The 22,612-nt window shown below is 37.1% G+C and overlaps 1 protein-coding gene across 5 annotated transcripts in view; it reads right to left on the minus strand.

Moving 5' to 3' along the window:
* MLLT10 (MLLT10 histone lysine methyltransferase DOT1L cofactor) overlaps positions 1–22,612 on the minus strand; it is a 229,860-nt gene that overhangs the window by 88,213 nt on the left and 119,035 nt on the right. For all 5 annotated transcript variants that reach the window (XM_028156561.2, XM_028156559.2, XM_008148856.3 and 2 more), the window contains 2 exons: positions 17,710–17,805; positions 2,796–3,048 (listed from right to left, as the gene is read on the minus strand). In XM_028156561.2, the coding sequence (XP_028012362.1) occupies positions 2,796–3,048; positions 17,710–17,805 (349 nt within the window). The remainder of the gene's footprint in view (positions 1–2,795; positions 3,049–17,709; positions 17,806–22,612) is intronic.

Raw genomic sequence — 22,612 nt, forward strand, 5'->3', positions numbered from 1 at the left:
ATACCTTACATTCTCCCAGTCCACTTCCCATGGAGCTGCATAAAGAAACCAGCCACTGACATTCTGCTATTGTTTTTCTGAAAGTAAAGTCATTGGAAAGGCTCCTCTCATGAATCTCTTTCACAACTGCTTATTCTTCCCATACTCTTTTAGATAAAGAACATTAGTAATGACACATCATTACGCGCTGTAAGAGCCTCGGGTTCTTATTAACCTGGCAGAAAAATAATATGGTTGGGATGAAACAACAGTTTGGTTCATCATCCCATGTCACCGAACACACTTGCCAAATAAAATACGCAGACTTAGTTGTGACCACATATGTTTCATAAAACTAAACTCTATCATATTTTAACTAATGGATTTAGAAACAAAAGCTCAAAATAAAGTGTTTTATTAGAGTAGGAAGGAAATTCCAAGCTAAGTGTTAAATTTTATTGCCGAGCACATTCATAAGTAATCACACATAAATCCACCTAAATATTTACAGATATATTTTTTCTCGCACACAAAAATTTTTTAAGTATCAAGGTTTTGGTTTTTAAATTTTAGCTCTTCTGAAATGGCTTATTTTAAAAGAATATTAATAGTTTAAAATTTAACTCTTTCAAGACAATATCTGTTTTATGCATTTATAAAAGTATTTGTTCCTATGTTAAGCATTTTCCTATGGTAAGCATGTCCATATAGAAAGCATGCATATTAAGAAGCTATTTACATTACATCAATCATTTAAGGATAACTGCGATTTGCTACTTAATTAGCAACTATAAACAAGTTCTTTATTATCCATTCTGATCTGTCCTCATCTGTCTTTTTTTTACACATTTTTGTTTTTACAGCTGGTGTTAAAAGCTTACTACACTATAGCAAATACTTTTAAATATTTAGTATACCCAATACTTTAAAAGCACGTTTTCTAATATTCACATACTAACTGCAATGAAAAAAAATAAAATCAATTATTCTAAATATCCTACCTTTATATTTCAACTCTTAAAACTCTTTTGCCTATTACCTCAGATATAAAAACATAACATATTCGCTACCATATCTTAACAGAGGTGGGAAAAGACTCAATGTTGTGAAACTTAAGAAAATGAGATTTCTTTTCTAAATGGATTGTACGTCAAAGACATTAAAAACTCAACAATACGATTTTAACAATAGAAAATAAGGTCTTAATTGTAGAGAGCAGGTGACTGACTTCTGCTAATATAACATTTAAAATGTGAATGAAGTTACATTAAAATTAAATTATTTTCCACAGTGGCATAAAAATAAAAAATATATAAACTTATTAAAATAAAACAACAAATTTGGCATTTTATTTCTTTTCTATTTGTCTATTTTTTTGTATTGTATGGTAAAAAAATATACATGGGACTTGAAGATCTTTTTTTTTTAAATTTTTTTTTATTTTATTGATTTTTAATAGAGAGGAAGGGAGAGGGATAGAGAGATAGAAACATCGATGAGAGAGAAACATCGATCAGCTGCCTCCTGTACACCCCCCACTGGGGATGTGCCCACAACCAAGGTACATGCCCTTGACCGGAATCGAACCTGGGACCCTTCAGTCCACAGGCCGACGCTCTATCCACTGAGCCAAACCGGTTTCAGCGGGACTTGAAGATCTTGAAGCTCAAAATAACTATTAGTTTAAAACAGTGATGGCGAACCTATGACACACGTGTCAGCACTGACACGCGTAGCCATTTCTGATGACACATGCCGAGGATGAAATATTTGCGAAATAATGTTTTTTCCTCAAAGTGACACACTACCCGAGTTATGCTCAGTTTTTTGGCGAAGTTTGACACACCAAGCTCAAAAGGTTGCCCATCACTGGTTTAAAATATATATAGTTTTTAATAAGGTCTGCTGACTAAGCAATCTCTCTACATACATAAATTATATTTTGGTACATTTTAGATTCAATTTTTATTATTATCAAAACCTTGAATGGAGTAAAGAAAAGGACTATGCCCCCCCACACACACTTACTCCTAGGGGACAACGTGGGGGGGGGGGGGATTTATTGTATACTTTACTAGTATATTTATCTCAAGCAGTGTTAACATTTCTCAAAAAAGTTATGTTCATGCTAAAAATTATACAAAGTTAACACTTAGAACACAGGGCTAATGTATTTTAAAGTTTAGATGAGTTACTCTGTTCTCCATAAGAGGGTTTCCATGTAAAACAGCATGCCCTGTTAATTTTAAATTTCAGTTAAACAACAAATTATTTTTCAACTGGACATGCTGTAAATATATGTAGGCTGAGCAAAATTCTACTTTAAACATCAAGCTTTAAAATAAATGCCTTCACAATAAACAACTACCACTACCAAGAACTATTTAGATCCCTTAAAAAATTACCCATCATTTGTATACTTACTAAAAATATATACCTTAACTATTTTATTGTATAATTAGGAAAGGTAAATAAAAAACAATTTATAAAAAAGAATAACTGGTCTAGAGAGCAGAAAGGAAAACTCCAGCTTTTGTTTTTTCTCCCCAGACTTAAAAACTTTACTTCATATCTATTAAACATTAAAATTACAGTTCAACTTTGGAAGGACATGTCACAACATAAAAAGAAAGCAAAAGTCTCAAAAATATTTAAACAAGGAACACTAGTCTTGGAAGTAATTTTACTACAGCAACTAATTATAAAATAATCTCTAATGACCCGTTAGTTATAAATAAAAAATAAATTCTTTTTTAAAACTTAACTACTATTGATCATAAAAACAAGTAGTTTATCTAAAACATCATAGTTAATACCTTGCTGGAAAGGACTAGCAGCTGACACAGCCGTTCCTGGATTTCTTCCACCAGGCTTTCTTCCCCTTTGACCTGAGCTGTGAGTTGAAGATTTCTTCCCTTTTCCCTCTGACCCTCTAGCCTCTGAAACATCTTTTCCACTCGTTGTATGGGCAGAAACTTCCTGGAAATTTGCATTTGTAAATCGTGCTGCAGTATCTTCCAAGCGCTTCAATGATCCAGATATAGAGTTGCTGCTAGTGCTCGTATAAGTCTAACATTTTCATTGGGAAAAGAAGTAAAAGGGAAAAAAATGATTATAATATGACTATAGATTAAAAAAAGATGGAACATTAACAGTAACAAATAATTAGTGGACTGGTAAGATAAACGTAGGCAAGTTTCTGTTATAAAAATAAGTCAGTCCACCTAAACAAATTATGTAAAAACAACTATTTGTGTCTTTTATAAATATTATTTTTTAAAATGTAAATGACTTATATTATGGCTGTTTGAGCATCAAATTGCAGCAATTAGTAAAAGTACATATTAGACATATTTATTCAATGACACATAGTAAATAATATTGAAGGTATTTGTTTCTCAAGCTACAGCATTCTCAACAAGAACATACTACTTCTTACACATGAAATTAAAATCAGCTTTATTGTTCAGCACAGGAAGGCAACAATTAAAAATGAGGTGCTACAAAGTGATTAGAGGAATATATCCATAAGATTATAAGGCTACCACTAGCATAGGCTACAGCAAGAATTTTAAAATTCAGGTGAAGGCTACTTTTCAAAAAGAAAGATTAAAGCCTTTGAAACAGAAATTATTTATTCCAAGTACTAAGGTAAGAAAACAGTTATATTTTGCAGTTAAGATTTTTAAAGCTTAAAAGTATTATTATATCCTAAAACTGATTCCCAATCATCTCCTTGATCTAGATATGTTAGGGAAAAGAGTAAAATAAAGATTTGCTTAAACAATTAGTTTCCACTTTTTAATAATCATTTTAATAGAAGGCGTGTGGAAATAACAGCAAAGTGAGTAACTATGAAAATAAGAAAAGTATTATATGTGATGTACATTTTGGGAAATAATGGGAAAATCTATTAAACCAAATGTAACATGTTTCAAAATGAAAGGTGTGTAAGGTCCATAGGATCAGAAATTTTTGCTGCTATGGGAGAAACCAAGATGGCAGCATAAGTAAACACCTAAACTGCTGCATCGCACAACAATTTCAAAACTACAACTAGAAGACAAAACGGACATCATCCAGAACCACAGGAAGGCTGGCTGAGTGGAAATTCTACAACTAGAAGGAAAGAGAAAGGCACACTGAGACTCAGAGGAGCTGCGGAAGGCAGAGGTTTTGGAGGCGCGCGCGCGGAGAGGGCTGGCAACTGAGTATGTGGCTGGCTTTCTGAATCGGGAGGGAGACAAAAGCTCCCGACTGCTCTGAAGTCCAGTTCCGGGTGAGACTCTGGGGACCCAGACTCATTCGGGGAGAAACTGGACTGTCTGGCAGCGGGCAGAACTCGAGGGCGGCTTTCTCTCAAAGGTGCTTGCAGCGATTACTGCGGGAAACTGAGACCCAGGGGCCTCTTAGGGCAGGGCTGACGGGAAGCCATTGCTGTTTGCTCCGCCCTGAGACTCTGCCCCATCCAAGCTAATCACAGAGGCTTTTGCAAGTCTTGTCTCATAAGGGTGTCTCCAGCACGGAAGTTCTCCCAGCGTAGACACAGCTGATCCTCACAGCCAATTGGCCTGGAGGTCAAATCCTCCCAGTGATACCAACAACAATCAAGGCTTAACTACAACAAGACTGTGTACACAGCCCACAAAGGGGTGCACCAAGAGTGTCCACCTCAGGTAACTGGGGAGGCTGAGCCACTGGGCCCTATATCAACTCAAGGAAGCAGCCAAAATGCGGAGACAAAGAAACAGGTCACAAATGAAAGAAATGGAGGAAAGCAAACTACTGGATATAGAGTTCAAAACCACGGTTATAAGGTTTTTGAAGAATTTTTTAGAAAAGGCCAATAAATTTAGCAAGAACCTTGAGGATATGAAAAAGGACCAACTAGAAATTAAGAATACACTGACTGAAATAAAAAATAATATACAGAGATCCAACAGCAGACTAGAGGATCACAAGAACCAAGTCAAAGATTTGAAATACGAAGAAGCAAAAAATACCCAACTGGAAAAGCAAAAAGAATCCAAAAAGTTGAAGATGGTGTAAGAAGCCTCTGGGACAACTTTAAGCATACCAACATCAGAATTATGGGGGTGCCAGAAGAAGAGAGAGAGCAAGATACTGAAAACCTATTTGAAGAAATAGTGACAGAAAACTTCCCCCACCTGGTGAAAGAAATAGTCCAGGAAGTGCACAGAACCCCAAACAAAAGGAATCCGAAGAGGACCACACCAAGACACATCATAATTAAAATGCCAAGAGCAAAAGACAAAGAGAATCTTAAAAGCAGCCAGAGAAAAACAGTTAGTTACCTATAAGGGAGCACCCATAGATTGTCAGCTGATTTCTCAACAGAAACTATGCAGGCCAGACGGGAGTGGCAAGAAATATTCAAAGTGATGAATAGCAAGAACCTACAACCAGGATTACTCTACCCAGCAAAGCTATTATTCAGAATTAAAGGTCAGATAAAGAGCTTCACAGATAAGAAAAAGCTAAAGGAGTTCATCACCGCAAAACCAGTATTATATGAAATGCTGAAAGATTTTTTTTTTTCATATTTTATTGATTTTTTACAGAGAGAAGGGAGAGGGATAGAGAGTTAGAAACATCGATGAGAGAGAAACATCAATCAGCTGCCTCCTGCACACCCCCTACTGGGGATGTGCCCGCAACCAAGGTACATGCCCTTGACCGGAATCGAACCTGGGACCCTTCAGTACGCAGGCCGACACTCTATCCACTGAGCCAAACCGGTTTCGGCTGAAAGGTATTCTTTAAGAAGAGGAAGAAGGAGAAAAAGATAAAAATTATGAACAACTAATACGTAACTATCAACAAATGAATCTAAAAACCAAGGGAATAAAATATCTGATGAACAGTATTAACTGGTGAATATAATAGAATCAGGGGCATAGAAAGGGAGTGGACTGACAATTCTCCGGGAAAGGGATGTGGGGGGTGCAGGAAGAGACTGGACAAAAATCGTACACTTATGGATGAGGACAGTGGGCGGGGAGGGGTAAGGGTAGAGGGTGGGGTGGGAACCGGGTGGAGGGGAGCTATGGGGGAAAAAAAGAGGAACAATTGTAATAATCTGAACAATAAAGATTTATTAAAAGAAAAAAATTTTTTGCTGCTGTTAAATTCACTAAGTTCCTAGACTATAACCAGCCCTAAATTTCTGTTGAATAAATAAATTATTAAATATTTTTCTAGCCTAACCGGTTTGGCTCAGTGGATCAGAGCGTTGGCCTGCGGACTGAAGGGTCCCAGGTTCGATTCCGGTCAAGGGCATGTACCTTGGTTGCGGGCACATCCCCAGTAGGGGGTGTGCAAGAGGCAGCTGAACGATGGATGTTTCTCTCTCATGGGTGTTTCTAACTCTCTATCCCTCTCCCTTCCTCTCTGTAAAAATCAATAAAATATATTTAAAAAATATATATATATATTTTTTTCTAATACATATATCTGAAATCTCTGATGCAATACAAATGAAAAATCTAAAAACACACAAAACTGAAATTTCCCACATATAACCACCACTCAATACAAACTGTCACGTAAATCTGAAAAATGAGAAAGTGACAATAAAATCAAGTTTCAAAATAATTGGCATTTTCAGTAAAATCAATGTTCAGAAAAAAAATAAGAATACTTCAAACGTTTGGAAAACTAAATATTCCCCATTACTACTTTCTGCTTCCCCACCCCACATCATTTCACTGCTGTAAGATTTTCATCATCAAATAAGAGACATTACCTCACAAAAACAAACTATAATCAATATTTTAGCAAACTATAATCCTATATAATAAAGAGGTAATATGCAAATTGACCATCACTCCAACACACAAGATGGCCAGCAGAGGAGGGCAGTTGTGGGCGACCGGGCCAGCAGGGGAAGGCAGTTGGGAGGGACCAGGCCTGAAAGGGAAGACACATGGGGGCAATCAGGCCTGCAGGGGAGGGCAGTTAGGGGTGACCAGGCTGGCAGAGGAAGGCAGTTGCGGGGGGGGGGGGGAGAGACCAGGCCTGCAGGGGAGGACAGGGGGGGGACCCAGGCCTGCAGGGGAGGGCAGTTGGGGGCGACCAGGCCAGCAGGGAAGGGCAGTTGGGAGCAATCAGGCCTGCAGGGGAGGGCAGTTGGGGGGAACCAGGCCTGCAGGGGTGGGCAGTTAGGGGCAATCGGGCCGGAAGGGGAGGAGTTAGGCACCAATCAGTCTGGCAGGGGAGTGGTTAGGGGGTGATCAGTTTGGCAGGCAGAAGCAGTTAGGGGTAAACAGGGGAGCAGTTGGGAGCCAGCAGTCCTGGATTGTGAGAGGGGTCCCAGATTGGAGAGAGTGCAGGCTGGGCTGAGGAACACACCCCCCACCCATGCACGAATTTCATGCACCGGGCCTGCAGTCCATAAATAAGAACAAAGAGTTCAATGTAAATTTCAGGAAAAAACATACTCTCATTTAACAATGATTAAACTTCACAGATTATTTCAGAAACATGAATGCATGCTGGGAAGACCACTTAGGAAACCACCCACTTCACTTCTTAAATAATTTTCCCAAGTAATGCAAGTTAATCCTGAGGTTCTCCATGCTACATCTCACCCTAGTGAAGTTTAAAGTCATCTAAACAAAACATTATTTCTTTATTCATGTTTGTTACTTTCTCCATGCATAAAATAAGGAAAGGAGAGAAAACTGAGTGGAATACCAAAATCAATATATTATTTGCTTCCACCTAGCAATCTAAATTAGGGTTGGTAAACTTTCCATTTAGTTTATTTAATGGAATATCCTTGTTTATCCTTGGAGTATAAATATGCCCATAAATCTAATGAAAACATGACTTTTGGAAGAAAAGGTATTACAAAGAAAGCAATGAATAAAAAGCAAATTTAAGTGACAAAAGTCCTATTAAATAAAACTTAACATTTTTTAAATTTATTTTTCAATTACAGTTGATACACAATATTATATTAGTTTCATGCGTACAATGTAGTGATTAGATAGTACTTATTATATACCTTATGACACAACATTTTATTTTAAAAACCTTTTAGCCTGGCCAGTGTGGCTCAGCAGTTCAGTGTCAACCTATGAACCAGGGCACATGGCAGGGGGTTGTGGGCTCAATCCCCAGTGGGCGGACATGCAGGAGGCAGCCGATCAATGATTCTCTTTCATCATTGAAGTTTCTATCTCTCTCTCCCTCTCCTTTCGTCTCTAAAATCAATAAAAATATTTTTTAATAAAAAATTTAAATTTCAAAATATACCACAAATTTCTTTTTAATCCTTACCCAAGGATGTTTTTAATGCCTTTTTAGAGAAAGAAAGGGAGGGAGGGGAGGAAGGAGAGACAGACAGACAAACAGACAGAGAAAGAAAGAAATGTGAGAGATTAACACTGATGGGTTGCCTCCCGTACTTGCCCGACCAGTGATGGAACATGCAACCTGCGTACGTGCCCTGACCAAGAATGGAACCCACAACCTTTTGGTGAATGGGGCGATACTCCAACCAACTGACCCACCCGGCGAGGGCTATCAAAGATTTCTTAAGCAAAAAAAAAAAAAAAAAAGCAAAAACAAAAACAAAACCTCTAACATGGGGAAAATCTTAAATGTTTTCTACTAAGTGAAAGAAAAAAATCTGAAAGGGCTACATACAGTATAATTCCAATTATGTGATATTCTAGGAAAGGCAGAACTAGGGAGACAGTAAAAAGATCAGTGGTTCTCTTTGGTCTCGGTGGCAGAAGCAGTGCTGAAGGGGACAGCATTGCTGGGCAAGCGCTGCAACAAGAGGCACGCGCTGTGCCCCAGCATCCGCTGTGGCTTAAAGGTCTACCACCTTCAGAAGTCCACCTGCGGCAAGTGTGGCTACCCGCCAAGTGCAAGAGGAAGTATAACTGGCCCAGCCTGTGTGGCTCAGTGGTAAAGCATTGATCTATGAACCTGGAGGTCATGATTTGATTCCCGGTCAGGGCACATGCCTAGATTTCAGGCTTGATCCCCAGTAGAGGGCATGCAGGAGGCAGCTGATCAATGATTCTCTTTCATCATTGATGTTTCTATCTCTCCCTCTCCCTTCTCTCTGAAATCAATAAAAACATATTTAAAAAACAAACAAACCTTTGGCTGAAGAGTCTAACAGTTAAAAAAGCATAATTAAAAGAAAAAAAAGGCTATATAAGTTTTACTCAAAGAAAGACCTCTACCTTAACTCCATGTCTGTAAGTTAACTTAGTATTTATTCCATAATATGCTTCAAATAATATGACACTGTGTAATGCCATTATAAACATACTAGAGGCCCGATGCACAAAATTCATGCAAGGGCATCGGCCCTCGCAGCCCCGGCTTCATCCGGAAGGTCGTCCAGAAGGAGGTCCGGTCTAATTAGCATATTACGCTTTTATTATTATAGAAGATAGATAACCAACTCAAAATCAAGAAGCTGTAGAAAGAAATAAAAGGAGACGGTAGTGGGGGAAGTCTAAAAGAGACACAATGAGTAAGCCTAACATCACAAATCTGTTATTTCCTCAGTTTCACAACCTAAATATTCATAATATGAGCATCTCACTGTTCTGAGAGCAACTGTAGTGCTTAAAAATACACATTTTTCATGTAAATTGGCCGATAAAATGCAAACTAACTATTTCAGCTGTTATTGAACTGAATAAAATATAGGTGTTTTTTTCTTTTCCACTGGAGATAAAAACTGGATATCTGGCCATATTGATACTCTAAAGTGCATAAAGCTTTGGCCGATGTGCTCAGTGGTTGCAGTGGTTCTCAACCTTCCTAATGCCGCGTCCCTTTAACACAGTTCCTCATGTTGTGGTGACCCCCAACCATAAAATTATTTTTGTTGCTACTTCATAACTGTAATTTTGTTAATGAATCGTAATGTAAATATCTGTGTTTTCCGATGGTCGTGACCCACAGTTTGAGAACCGCTGCTGTAGAGCCTAAGACCATCAGAAAACACAGATATTTACATTATTCGTAACAGTAGCAAAATTACAGTTATGAAGTAGTAACGAAAATAATTTTATGGTTGGGGGTCACCACAACATGAGGAACTGTATTAAAGGGTCTCGGCATTAAAAAGGTTGAGAACCACTGGGTTAGAGTATTAGCCAGAGCATGGAAGGGTTTCGGGTTCGATTCCTGACTTTGCTTGGGCCCCGTGCAGGAGGTGGCCAATACATGTGTCTCTTTCACATGAACACAAGAAATTGATGTTTTCTATTTCTTTCTTTTTCTCCCTCTCCCTCCCTTCCACTTTCTCAAAGATCAATGGAAGAAATATCCTCAGGTGAGGATTAATACACAAAAAAAGAAGTGCATAAACACTATGGTCTACATTGAAATTTACAAGCAACTTAATGCATTCTTTAAAATAGACATTTAGAATATGAATGATTTTTTGTTTCATTGCTAACTACCATTATTAGTCCTCAAGATAAGATTCAATACCAATATACTATTAATTAGAAACAAAAAATGTTTCCTACTTCAAACAAAAATTTTAAATTACACTCAAAATTCAACAATGATTCTGTAATAGGTAACCAAAGAAATAGCAGTTTGTTTACTATGCCCTTACAGTACTCTACAAGGCTCTGTAATCATAGTTGGGAGAAGGAGACAGAGGGAAGAGCAACAACCCTGATGAAACATAACGCTGGTTTTATAAAATTGTGTCTATTCAAGGCCACAAATTTTTCACTAACCCAACTCTAAGAACCGAGCACATAAACTATCCCACATGAAGTCTTCTGCTGAAAAAGAAGACTTTAAGAAGGTGGGAGGGGGTAGAGAGAGATGGGAGGGCCCCATAAGCTGTTGAACAGCTTACTTCACATGCTATTGGAATACAAAAAGAAGAGTGGGATTGCGGGGGGGGGGGGGGGGATAGCAGAAAATTACCAAAATTTGGTGAAAACAATAAACCTACAGATCAACTAACCCCAAGCACAAGAAACATGAAGAAAATTCCATCATAATCAAACTACTTATCACTAAAAACCAACAATAAAGAGAAAATAATAAACACAGGCACGGGGTTAAATTTTTTTAAAAGATCCCTTACTAGTATATGCTAAGAAAGAGAGATAAGGCTGAAAATAGATTTCTCATGAAAACAATGTATGCTAGAAAACAGAAGAGAAAATCTTTAAAGTACCAAAAAACAAATAAACAAAAACCAAATTACTATTGATTTCAGAGAGGAAGGCAGAGAGAAAGAGAAACATCAATGATGAGAAAGAATCATTGATCGGCTGCCTCCTGCACGCTTCACATTGGGGATTGAGCCTGCAACCCGGGCATGTGCCCTGACAGGGAATCGAATCGTGACCATGCCGGCGAGGCTAACTTTCAAAAAACAAAAGCAAAATAATTGTTTATCAGATAAAAAAAAAAAAAAAGCTGAAAGAACTAATCACCAGCAGATCAACACTAGAATAAATGTTCAAGATTGTCTTTTAGGAAGAAGGAAAACAACAAAGGAAATGTGGATCTACACAAAGTAATTAAAGTACTAGAAACAATAATTACAAGAGTAAATATAAAGACTTTTAAATTATTTAAATATATTTATAAGTTAACTGATGACTTAGATGAAAAAATATTAATTTTGAGATTTATAAAATAGGCAAAATTTTTAAATGACAAAAATAGCACAAAAGCCAAAAGGGTAGGAATAGAAGTATATAGCTACAAGTTTCTTACACAATACCTGAAAATGGTATAATATCACTTGAAGGCACGCTGACATATTAAAGACATATACCATAAACCCTAAAGCAACCAATAAAATAACACAACAAGGAATTATTACTAATTAGCCAAAATAAAATCATAAAAAATATTCACTAAATAGAGTAGATGAGAAATGGGCAAATAAATAAAAAATAAACATATGACTTTGGGTGGTGAACACACAATACATTATACAGGTGATATATTATAGAACTATACATCTTAAACCTACATAATTTTATTAACCAATGTAACCCCAATAAATTTAATTAATTTTTTTAAAAGAATTAGAAACTGATAAATTCAAATACAATTATATCAATAATCACATTATGTGTAAATTGCCTAATCCTCCCCCCACTGTATGGCAGAGAGTATAACATTAAAAAAAGAAAACAGAAAATAGGGAAATAGCAAAATCCATAATTACATAACCCCTTTTCAGTTAACTGACTCAACAAATAGACACAACAAAATCAGTGAGGATATAAAGAACTTAAAAAATAGCAATCAACTTGACCAAAATGGAATTTATAGAAAAACTCCATACAGCAAGAGCAAAATAAATACACATTCTTTTGAAAAGCACACAGGATACTAAACAAGATAATCAATTTGTATCTTTTTTTTTTAAATCTCAGGAAACTTAAGAGGAATTATATAATACAAAGATATTAAATTAGAAACTACAAGAAAATATGTGAAAAACCACCAAATGTTTGAAAAGTAAATAACACATTTATAAGTAAACTATGGGTCAAAGAAGAAATGAAAAGGAAATCATGGGTATTGCTCAATGAAATACAAATACAACATATCAAAATTCGTAAGTGGTGCTTGGATCAAAAAGTATAGCATTTAACGCCTATATTAGCACTTCTGGATTCTGATTCAGCACATAAGGAACTTAGAATTCTTCATTCAATCTTAACAGTAAAAGGCTGAACAAACTCAAGTCAACAGCTCTTAGATTTATGGAAGCAGTGAGATCAGAGGGCAAACCACTGCCCAAAGATTGGAGAGAAAGGCAGATAGACACAGAGAACCCCAATATGCCCCAGGAGAAATCTCTATGGAAACCAGTATCAGAATAGGAAAATCTCAAGTATAATCAACAAATTGCTGAAGGTTCAGTGTGGACAAGTCTGAAAGATAAAAACTCCAGGAGGACTGAGTCATAGGGGAGCCCTCAAACTTTTTTGAATTTTATCTCCAGGAGCTCTACCAAGTCTTCACAGTAAATATTAGAGCATAACCTGCTGAGGTTATATCAGAGCTAAATGTCCATCCTACTCAAAGCAATCTACAGATTCACGGAAATCCCTATTAAAATACCAATAGCATATTTTACAGAACTAGAATAAATATTCCAAAAACTTACACGGAAACAAAAAAGACCCCAAACAGCTGAAGCAATCTTGAGAAAAAACAAAATTGGAGGGATCACAATACCAGATATTAATTTATACTACAAAGCCACTGTAATCAAAACACCTGGTAATGGCACAAGAACAGGCATATAGATCAATTGAACAGAACAGAGAGCCCACAAATCGATCCAAGCCATTATGGTCAATTAATATTTGACAAAGGAGGCAAGAACATACAGTGGAGTCAAGACAGTCTCTTCAATAAGTAGTGTTGGGAAAATTGGACAGCTACGTGCAAAAAAGAGAAACTAGACCATCAACTTACACCATACACAAGAATAAACTCAAAATGGATAAGAGACTTAAATGTAAATTGTGCAACCATAAAAATCCTAGAAGAAACCATAAGCAGCAAAATCTCAGACATCTCTTACAGCAATATGTTTACGGATACATCTCCTAGGGCAAAGGAAACTAAGGAGAAAATAAACAAATGGTACTACATCAAAATAAAAACCTACACAACAAAAGAAACCATCAACAAAATGAAAAGGGAGCCCACTGTATGGGAGAACATATTTGGCAATGTTATGTCTGCTAGAGGGTTAATATCCAAAATATATAAGGAACTCAAACAATTTAACATAAGACAAACCAATTAAAAAATGGGCAAAGAACCTAAATAGATACTTCTTGAAAACAGACATACAAACAGACATACAGATGGCCCAGACATATGAAAATATGCTCAAAGTCAATGATCAACAGATAGATGCAAATTAAGACAACAATGAGTTATCACCTCACACCAGTAAGAATGGCTACCATCAACAAATCAACAAATGACAATGCTGGTGAAGATTTAAAGAAAAGAGAACCCTAGTACATGGCTGGTGGGAATGCAGACTGGTGCAGCCATTATAGAAAACAGTATGGAGTTTCCTCAAATATGGAACTGCCATTTGACCCAGTGATCCCACTTCTAGGAATATATCCTAAGAAACCTGAAACACTCATCAGAAAGAATATATGTACCCCTATGTTCATAGCAGCACACTTTACAATAGCTAAGATCTGGAAACAGCCCAAGTACCCATCAATAGACAAATGGATAAAAACGCTGTGGTACATTTATACCATGGAATACTCTGCAGCAGTGAAAACAGAAGGATCTCTTACCCTTTGAGACAGCAGGGAACTGGAGAGTATGATGCTAAGTGAAACAAGCCAGTCAGAGAAAAGACAGTATCACATAATCTCACTCATATGTGGAATCTAATGAACAAAATAAACTGATGAACAAAATAGATCCATAGACACAGAAGCATGGAACAGACTGAAATCTCTGAGGAAGACGGAGGTTGGTGGGCAGGTGGGAAGAGATCAACCAAAAAACTTGTATGCATATATGCATAACCCATGGACACAGACAATAGGGTGGTGGGGGCTTGGGCGGGGGTGGGTGCAGGCTATAATGGGTGAATGGGAGAATAAAGGGAATATATGTAATGTTTTCAACAATAAAGATTTTAAAAATTATGTTTAGAGTCATACAAGGTTAAAAGTTGGTCACAGAAAAATACAGCTGAAAAATTTAAGACTGGTAGAATGAAATTTTAGTTAATAAAGAATAAAAAAAATGTTGTACTTATTTTTAAGTATTTTAAAAATCCTCAGTGAGGCTATGTTCATTAATTTTAGAGAGAGGAAGGGAGCAAGAAGAGGATGGGGCTACATCAATATGAGAGTGAAATACCAATCTGTTGCCTCCAGTATGCTCCCTGCCCAGTGCTTGAACCCGTAACCTAGGTATGTGGCCTGATGGGGAACTGAACCCTCAACCCTTTGGTGTATGGGACGACTCTCCAACCAACCCAGCCACTTGGTCGGGGCAAATTTTGTGTTAAGGTATGAGAAATGGCAAAAGCCAGGTTCAAAAATGTGCAATCAAAACTGGCTATGTGGCCTAGCTGGCGTGGCTCAGTGGTTGAATGCCAATCTATCAACCAGGAGGTCAAGGTTTGATGTTGAATGCCAATCTATCCACCAGGAGGTCAAGGTTTGATTCCCAGCCAGGGCATATGCTGGGGTTGCGGCCTGAACCCTAGGGTGTGGCGTGCAGGAGGCAGCCAATCAATAATTCTCTCTCATCACTGATGTTTTTATCTCTCTCTTCCTCTCCCTTCCTCTCTCAAATCAATAAAAATATTTTTTAAAGACTGAAAAAAAACAAACCTAACAACTGGCTATTTAGTACAGGTATTTTAAAGTTAGTTAATTATTAACTAACTAATAATAATTAAAGTTACACTTGATTTGCTATTTAAATGTGCTCTACTAATATGAACCATGGTGTTTAAAAGAGCCTTGCAGCTCAGAGTAACACTCAGCCTTACATTCCCTGATCTATCCCTGTTTCCACAGCAACAGGTGAAAGAGTGTGGTAAACCAAGAAAATGACAGTTCTCCTAAAAGAAATTTATGACTCAAGGGTTCTACCATCCAAATCACTCAAGACCTCACCAGATTATTTGTCTTAATCTACCAGAGCTAATCTGATTACAACATTACCCCTTTTTAAATCAGTTGATGAGAGGTGATCAGATTCTGAAGCCTGGAAAACACATGAGGATGAAAGGCAAAATATATACATATACATGTGTGAGAATGTAAGTATATCTAAGTCATCATGGAATAACTATAGAACTCTAGTCCTGTGTGATACATCAAGAAATGTGTCCTGAGATGAAGATTGCAATGTTCAACAGAACAGACTATGAATAGATTACATTCGCATTAGCCTGTAAAATATGAATCAAAGCAGTCTAATGGCATTCATTAAAGACATAGGCTGATTTTAATATATTAATAGAACAAAAGGAAATTCCAAGAAAAGATTCAATTATATATAAATATTTAGTATATGATAAGGAAGGATCCCAAACCAGTAGGGAGAGACTGAAACTATTTAATAATGGTACTAGAAAAACTGGTTAGTTATTTGGGAAAAAGTATCTTATACAAAATAAAACAAAATCTAGATGGATTATTTTTAAGTACTTAAAAATTAAAATAATCTGCCTTTGCCAGTTTGGCTCAGTAGATAGAGCACTGGCCTGCAGACCAAAGAGTCCCGGGTTCGGTTCCGGTCAAGGGCACATACCTTGGTTGCAGGCTCCTCCCTGGCCCAGGCCCTTTTCCGGGCGCATGCAGGAAGCAACCAATCGATGTGCTTCTCTCACATCGATGTTTCTCTTTGCTTTCCCTCTCTCTTCCACTCTCCCTAAAAATCAATGGGAAAATATCCTCAAGTGAGGATTAACAAAAAAATAATAATAAATAAATAATCTAAAAAGCTGGAAGAAAATATTTTTTAAATATTTATATAAGTTTAAGGAAGGAAAGACTTTGCTAAGCATCAAAAAGTAAAAAATCAGAGACGGCAACGGCAGATTTAGCTTTTCAAATTTATACTTCTACATCAATTTGAAGCCATTCAGAGTCTAATCACCTCAACTATTCTCCATATTACCCCCATCGCTCTCTGGACTGTTTTAATAACCTTCTCATGGTCTCCCGGCTGTCATTCTTGACTCTGTACAGTCTATCCACAATAAAGCAGCCAGACAATGTTACATCTATGTTCAGAACCTTCAATGAATTTAGGTTTATCACTCAACCTAAATAACAAAGTCCTTCCACTGGCTTACGTAACCCTACATGGTTGGCTCCTCATGTGGCCTCATCACCTACTGCACTCTACCCGCCCCTCAACCCTTGCTTACTCTGTCCCAGCCACCTGTCCATATATCTATTCACTTTCATATTAACCATATGATAATAATCTTACTAATAAAAGCCTAGGTGGTCCTCACACTGTCACAAGATGGCTTCGCGCACAGTGGAGGCGGGGTTCCCACGGCCCCATGCTTGCTCCGGCCTACCTCTTTGGGACAATCCATCGAGGAGCCCCGGATGGGTGAACGGGGCCTACCTCTTTCGGGCGATCGATCGTGGGGCTCCCGCACTGTGAGAGGGCACAGGCCAGGCTGAGCCCTTCCCCCCCACCCACCCCGAGTGCACAATTTTCATGCACCGGGGCTCTAGTCTTGATAATATTTAACATTTACAAAGTAATACTTACTATGAGCCAGACATTGTTCTAATTGCTTTACATATATTTTATCATTCAATTCCAATTGTTACTTCCTTCACTTTACAGATGATGAAATTGAGGTTAATTAATCTGTCCTTAGAGCTGTCAGTTAAGTGGTGAAGCCAGAATTCAAAATTACAGGTGAACGAAGCCAACTCCACAGCCCAAATTCTAACCTCAGTGATATTTTCCCACTTACATTCCCACTGCTGATCTTTACTTAACATTCTTCAGAAACAAGTATAATATAAATAGAAGGTAGGTTAAGGACTAAGATATGGAAATAACAAAGTGCTTGATATAGGGTTAGAGAGGTTGTAAAAGTTAGAGAGAACCAGGACGCTGGGAATGAAAATACTTCTTAAAGGTAAAAGTCAGCACATAATGTGTTATTATATAAAACAAAATATGGCATTTAAAACTTACTTTTTCTGTAGTAACAGTCAAAGAAGGAACCAATGCAGGTGATGGTTCTGGTTGCTTCTTATGTTTTTGTTTGTGTTTGTCCTTTTCCTTATATTTCTAAAAATGAATAGAAGTAAAATCCAATTTAAATAACATGCACAAGATGAGATTTTAAAAAATAATTGTTTAGTAATTTGAAATATTAACAAATACTTGTCAAAAACTATAAAATCACTTCCAATGATATTATTTCATATATAAACAAGATCAGTAGTATATTTACATAATAGCATTACTATATATTAAAATCCTATATAATAAAAGGCTAATATGCAAATTGACTGAACGGCAGAACGACTGGTCACTATGACATGCACTGACCACCAGGGAGCAGATGCTCAATGCAGAAGCTGCCCCCTGGTGGTCAGTGCGCCAGAAGCTGGGCTCACAGCTGGTGAGTGCAGCAGCAGGAGCCTCTCCCACCTCCATGGCAGCACTAAGGATGTCTGACTGCCCCTGGGGAACGGGCCTAAGCCAGCAGTTGAACATCCCCCGAGGTCTCCTGGACTGCGAGAGGATGCAGGCAGGGCTGAGGGGGGGACCCCCCCCCCCCACTCCAGTGCACAAATTTCATGCACCGGACCTCTAGTATAATAATACTAGTATAAGTTATTTAAAGTGACTTCAGCTTCCTTCTCCTTGAACAAGATAAAATATAAGCAACTGAAGTCTACAATTATTTGCTACATTTATATCTGGCAAACTATTTCATTTTTTTTCCTCATTAAAAACAAAATACTTTTGTGTATCTTTTATAAATAGAACTTTAAAATTTACATAGCACTTTGACATGCATTTTCGCATTAGAATAGTGTCAGATTCTCCATCAACATACGTTAAATTCTATGGCCCACAAACTAGAAACCAGGACAAGAAATCTTCCTAGGCTTATTCAGAAAATGGATGATTTAGTTATCATTAACAAAAATAATTTAAAATTATGCTTTCCCTTTAAGTCCTAACATACTCTCCTGATAGACCAAGTGGAGAATGAGGCCTTACATTCTGAGGTACCCCAGCCTATAGCCAGTACCATCTAGGCCCAGACATGTGTAAAAGATGATCTTGAACCACCTAACCAGCTGAATATAGTCTCATGAATAAATCTAGCTGTTACTACGTGGGAAAAACATTAATTGTTCCGGCTAAGCAACTAAAAATTGTAGGTGGTTTATCAAGCAACAGTATATAAGCAAAACAAGACTAGAATTCACAAATGGGTCATGGGAGTTAAAGAAAGTACTAATTAAAAGTAACACACATTAGGTTTTGTTGGGCTATTTTTATATTCACCAAATAATAAATATAATTATACAATATAATTTATAAATATGAGATTCAAATGATCCTGGTCTGTTAAGTTCTATATCAATATTTTTCTCCCATAAAGATAATAAAGGAACCTTTTCTACCTTTATTCATGTTCTACTTCCCATACTGGTTTTATTCTGAAAGGATACAAGAGCTGGGATAATTTAATAATGAATGACCCTGAATAACAAAGTAAACAAACTCTAAATACTTGAAAAGCACATGAGAATAAAAGGCAAAGAAAGCACGCACATATAAATGTGTGAGAATGTAATTACATGTAAGTCACCATGGAATACTACAAAACTCTGGTCTGTATGATACATCAAGAAATGTACTCTGAGCCCAGCAGTGTGGCTCAAGAGTTGAAGCAGGAGGTCACGGTTCAATTCCTAGTCAGGGCACATGCCCGTGTTGTGGGCTTGATTCCCAGTGTGGGGCGTGCAGGAGGCAGCCAGGCAATGATTCTCTCTCATCATTGATGTTTCCATCTATCTCTCCCTCTCCCTTCCTCTCTGAAATCAATAAAAATATATTTTAAAAAATCAAAAGGAAATTTCAAGAAAAGACTCAAATATAAATATATATTTACTATATGACATGAAAGGATTCCAGGGAAAGACTGAATCAGCAGGGAAAGACAGAAATTATTTAAAAATGGTACTAGAAAAACTGGTTAGTAATTTGGGGAAAATTACCTTATACAAAATAAAATCCAGAAGGATTATTTTAAAGAGTCAAGTAAAATTTAAAATAATCTAAGAGGTAGGAGAAAATACCTTAATAGTCTAACTTTTTAAAAAGGAAAGACTTTTCTATGTTTTCTAAAGTAAAAAATCAGAAAGGGAAAAGGCAGGTGCGGGGATTCAGAATAAGTCACCCCAAGATGTGCCTCTGGTATGTGGACTGTTTTGAGCTAAAGGCAACTAGCCTCTGGCTCAAGAGAAACTTCTGCCCCTCCCTTAACTACCTAGAAGAACTTGAATTAAAAGCCTTGTCCCTAACAGAAGATTATTAGAGATAAACTCTTTTGACCTATCTAAAGGGCAAGGTAAACTTCTATTTATTAACATCTGCTCTTCTTATCATCCTGCAATGATCCTTTGAAGATCCCAAAGCATCTTACCTATCCCTGGTTCAAAATGTCTTATATACTCATTTCCCCTTTCTATTCATGTGGGATCTATACTCTCACATGTATAAGTGGTTCCCATACATACATATGTATTAAACTTGATTATTTTCTCTTGCTAATGTCTCATACCTATTTAATTATCAGACTAGCTGAAAGAATCCTGTGGGCAAAAGTAAGTTTCTTCCTTTCCCACATAGGTTTCTTCAAGAAATTACCTAAACCACAGTACAGTAAATGTCTAGAGAGCCTCCCAAGCATGAACAAGATGACAAAAAGTTGCATGGCAAAGAAACTACACCCCCAAAATAAACAATATAAAAAGCATAACATGAATAAGATAATCATCTCAATCTAGGAGTAAATATAACTCAGTATAAAGATACTTCTCAAAACTGGCCAGGTGAAATGAAACTTAATTATTCAAACTTAAGTTCAAATAAAGCTCAAAAAGGAGATGATAAACAAAGAAAGGTTAAAATAAAAACAAAAAATACCTTGGGACATACAGAACCAAAGTAATTTAAAAGCAAAAACAGAAACAGCAAGGAAAAGAATATATACTGCTGAAAAAAACAGCAGACATTAAAACAGAGAGGAACTACAAAAAAACAAAGATAGCCCTGGCCAGTGGCTAAATGGGTGGGAGCATCATCCTGCACACCAAAAAGGGTGTGAGTTCAATTCCTAGACAGGACACACACCTAGGTTGTGGGGTTGATCCCTGGTCAGGGCACGTATGGAAAGCAACTAATCAATGTTTCTCTTTCACATCAATGTTTCTCTCTCTTTCTCTCTTTTTTCCTCTCTTTCTAAAATCAATAAAAACATATCTACCGCAGGTGAGGATTTTTTAAAAAGGAGTAAAAAACAAAACAAAGATAATCAAACATAAGGATAATTTGTGCCCCTACAGTAGCAAATTTAATAAATGGGGAACTGAAGATGTATTCAAACTTTTGTAAAAGGCCACAAAACAAAAACTGAAAAAAAAATGCATTCTGAAAAATGATTATAAAATGTTTAACAGTGAGAATTATTGGAGTTAAACTTAATAGAATGCAAAAGGGTAAAGTATGTGTAAGGGAGGAAGAGGAGAAATTGGCTTTAGTCCTCTCCCTAGCAATATTCCAGACCTAGTTTGAATTCATAGGAGGAAAAAATGTAACCCAATGATATTATATACAGCAAGACATAATCTGAAAATTAAAGCAAGAAGGAATCACTTTCCATTATGAAAAAACGCAGACAATACAGCTCCTAATATCTTATTCTTAAAAAAAAAAATTACTTGACAATAAAACTGAGCCAATTTAAGAGATGATGTAAAGAACTTAGTGGAGCCAAAACCGGTTTGGCTCGGCCTGAGGACTGAAGGGTCCCAGGTTCGATTCCAGTCAAGGGCATGTACCTTGGTTGCGGGCACATCCCCAGTAGGGGGTGTGCAGGAGGCAGCTGATGGATGTTTCTCTCTCATCGATGTTTCTAGCTCTCTATCCCTCTCCCTTCCTCTTTGTAAAAAGTCAATAAAATACATTTTTTTTTAAAAAAAAAAGATCTTAGTGGGCCGAAACCGGTTTGGCTCAGTGGATAGAGCGTCGGCCTGCGGACTGAAGGGTCCCAGGTTCGATTCTAGTCAGGGGCATGTACCTTGGTTGCGGGCACGTCCCCAGTGGGGGGTGTGCAGGAGGCAGCTGATAGATGTTTCTCTCTCATCAATGTTTCTGACTCTCTATCCTTCTCCCTTCCTCTCTGTAAAGGGTCAGTGAAATATATTTAAAAAAAAAAAAAAAGATCTTAGTGGAGAAGATATGGTAAAAGGACTGGTAGTGACAGTGACCACCTAACAAATTTAAATTAAATACAGAACAAATGCCTAATTAATTCTGAGGATTATATTTATACAATATAATGTCAAAAATATGAAAAATATAAAGTAAATGTTTTTACAAACAAACAAATTGGATAGCAGGAAACCAGAGGAGAATGGGGATACTATTAGTCTTTCATAGCAGGAGATCAATATTGATTTTCAAGCATGTAGTTAAAACAAAACATAAGTTTGCCACCAAACAGTAATTACACCACAAATCCCTTCTTGTAGACAAAGTCACTGGGTTTCTTTAGCTAATTACCCTCTGATATCCTCATAAAAGTAGCCCCATACTCCAGCTCAGAGGTGAACATGAGTGTATCTAAATTGAATTGGCTATTGTTAAATTAACCAATATTAGAAAACCCTAGCCTCTGAACTTTTTAAAAAAATATATTTTATTGATTTTTTACAGAGAGGAAGGGAGAGGGATAGAGAGTTAGAAACATCGATGAGAGCCGAAACCGGTTTGGCTCGGTGCATAGAGCGTCGATCTGAGGACTGAAGGGTCCCGGGTTCGATTCCGGTCAAGGGCATGTACCTTGGTT

Source organism: Eptesicus fuscus, chromosome 2 (assembly GCF_027574615.1).
Source record: "Eptesicus fuscus isolate TK198812 chromosome 2, DD_ASM_mEF_20220401, whole genome shotgun sequence".
In the NCBI taxonomy this organism is placed as follows: Eukaryota; Metazoa; Chordata; class Mammalia; order Chiroptera; family Vespertilionidae; genus Eptesicus; species Eptesicus fuscus.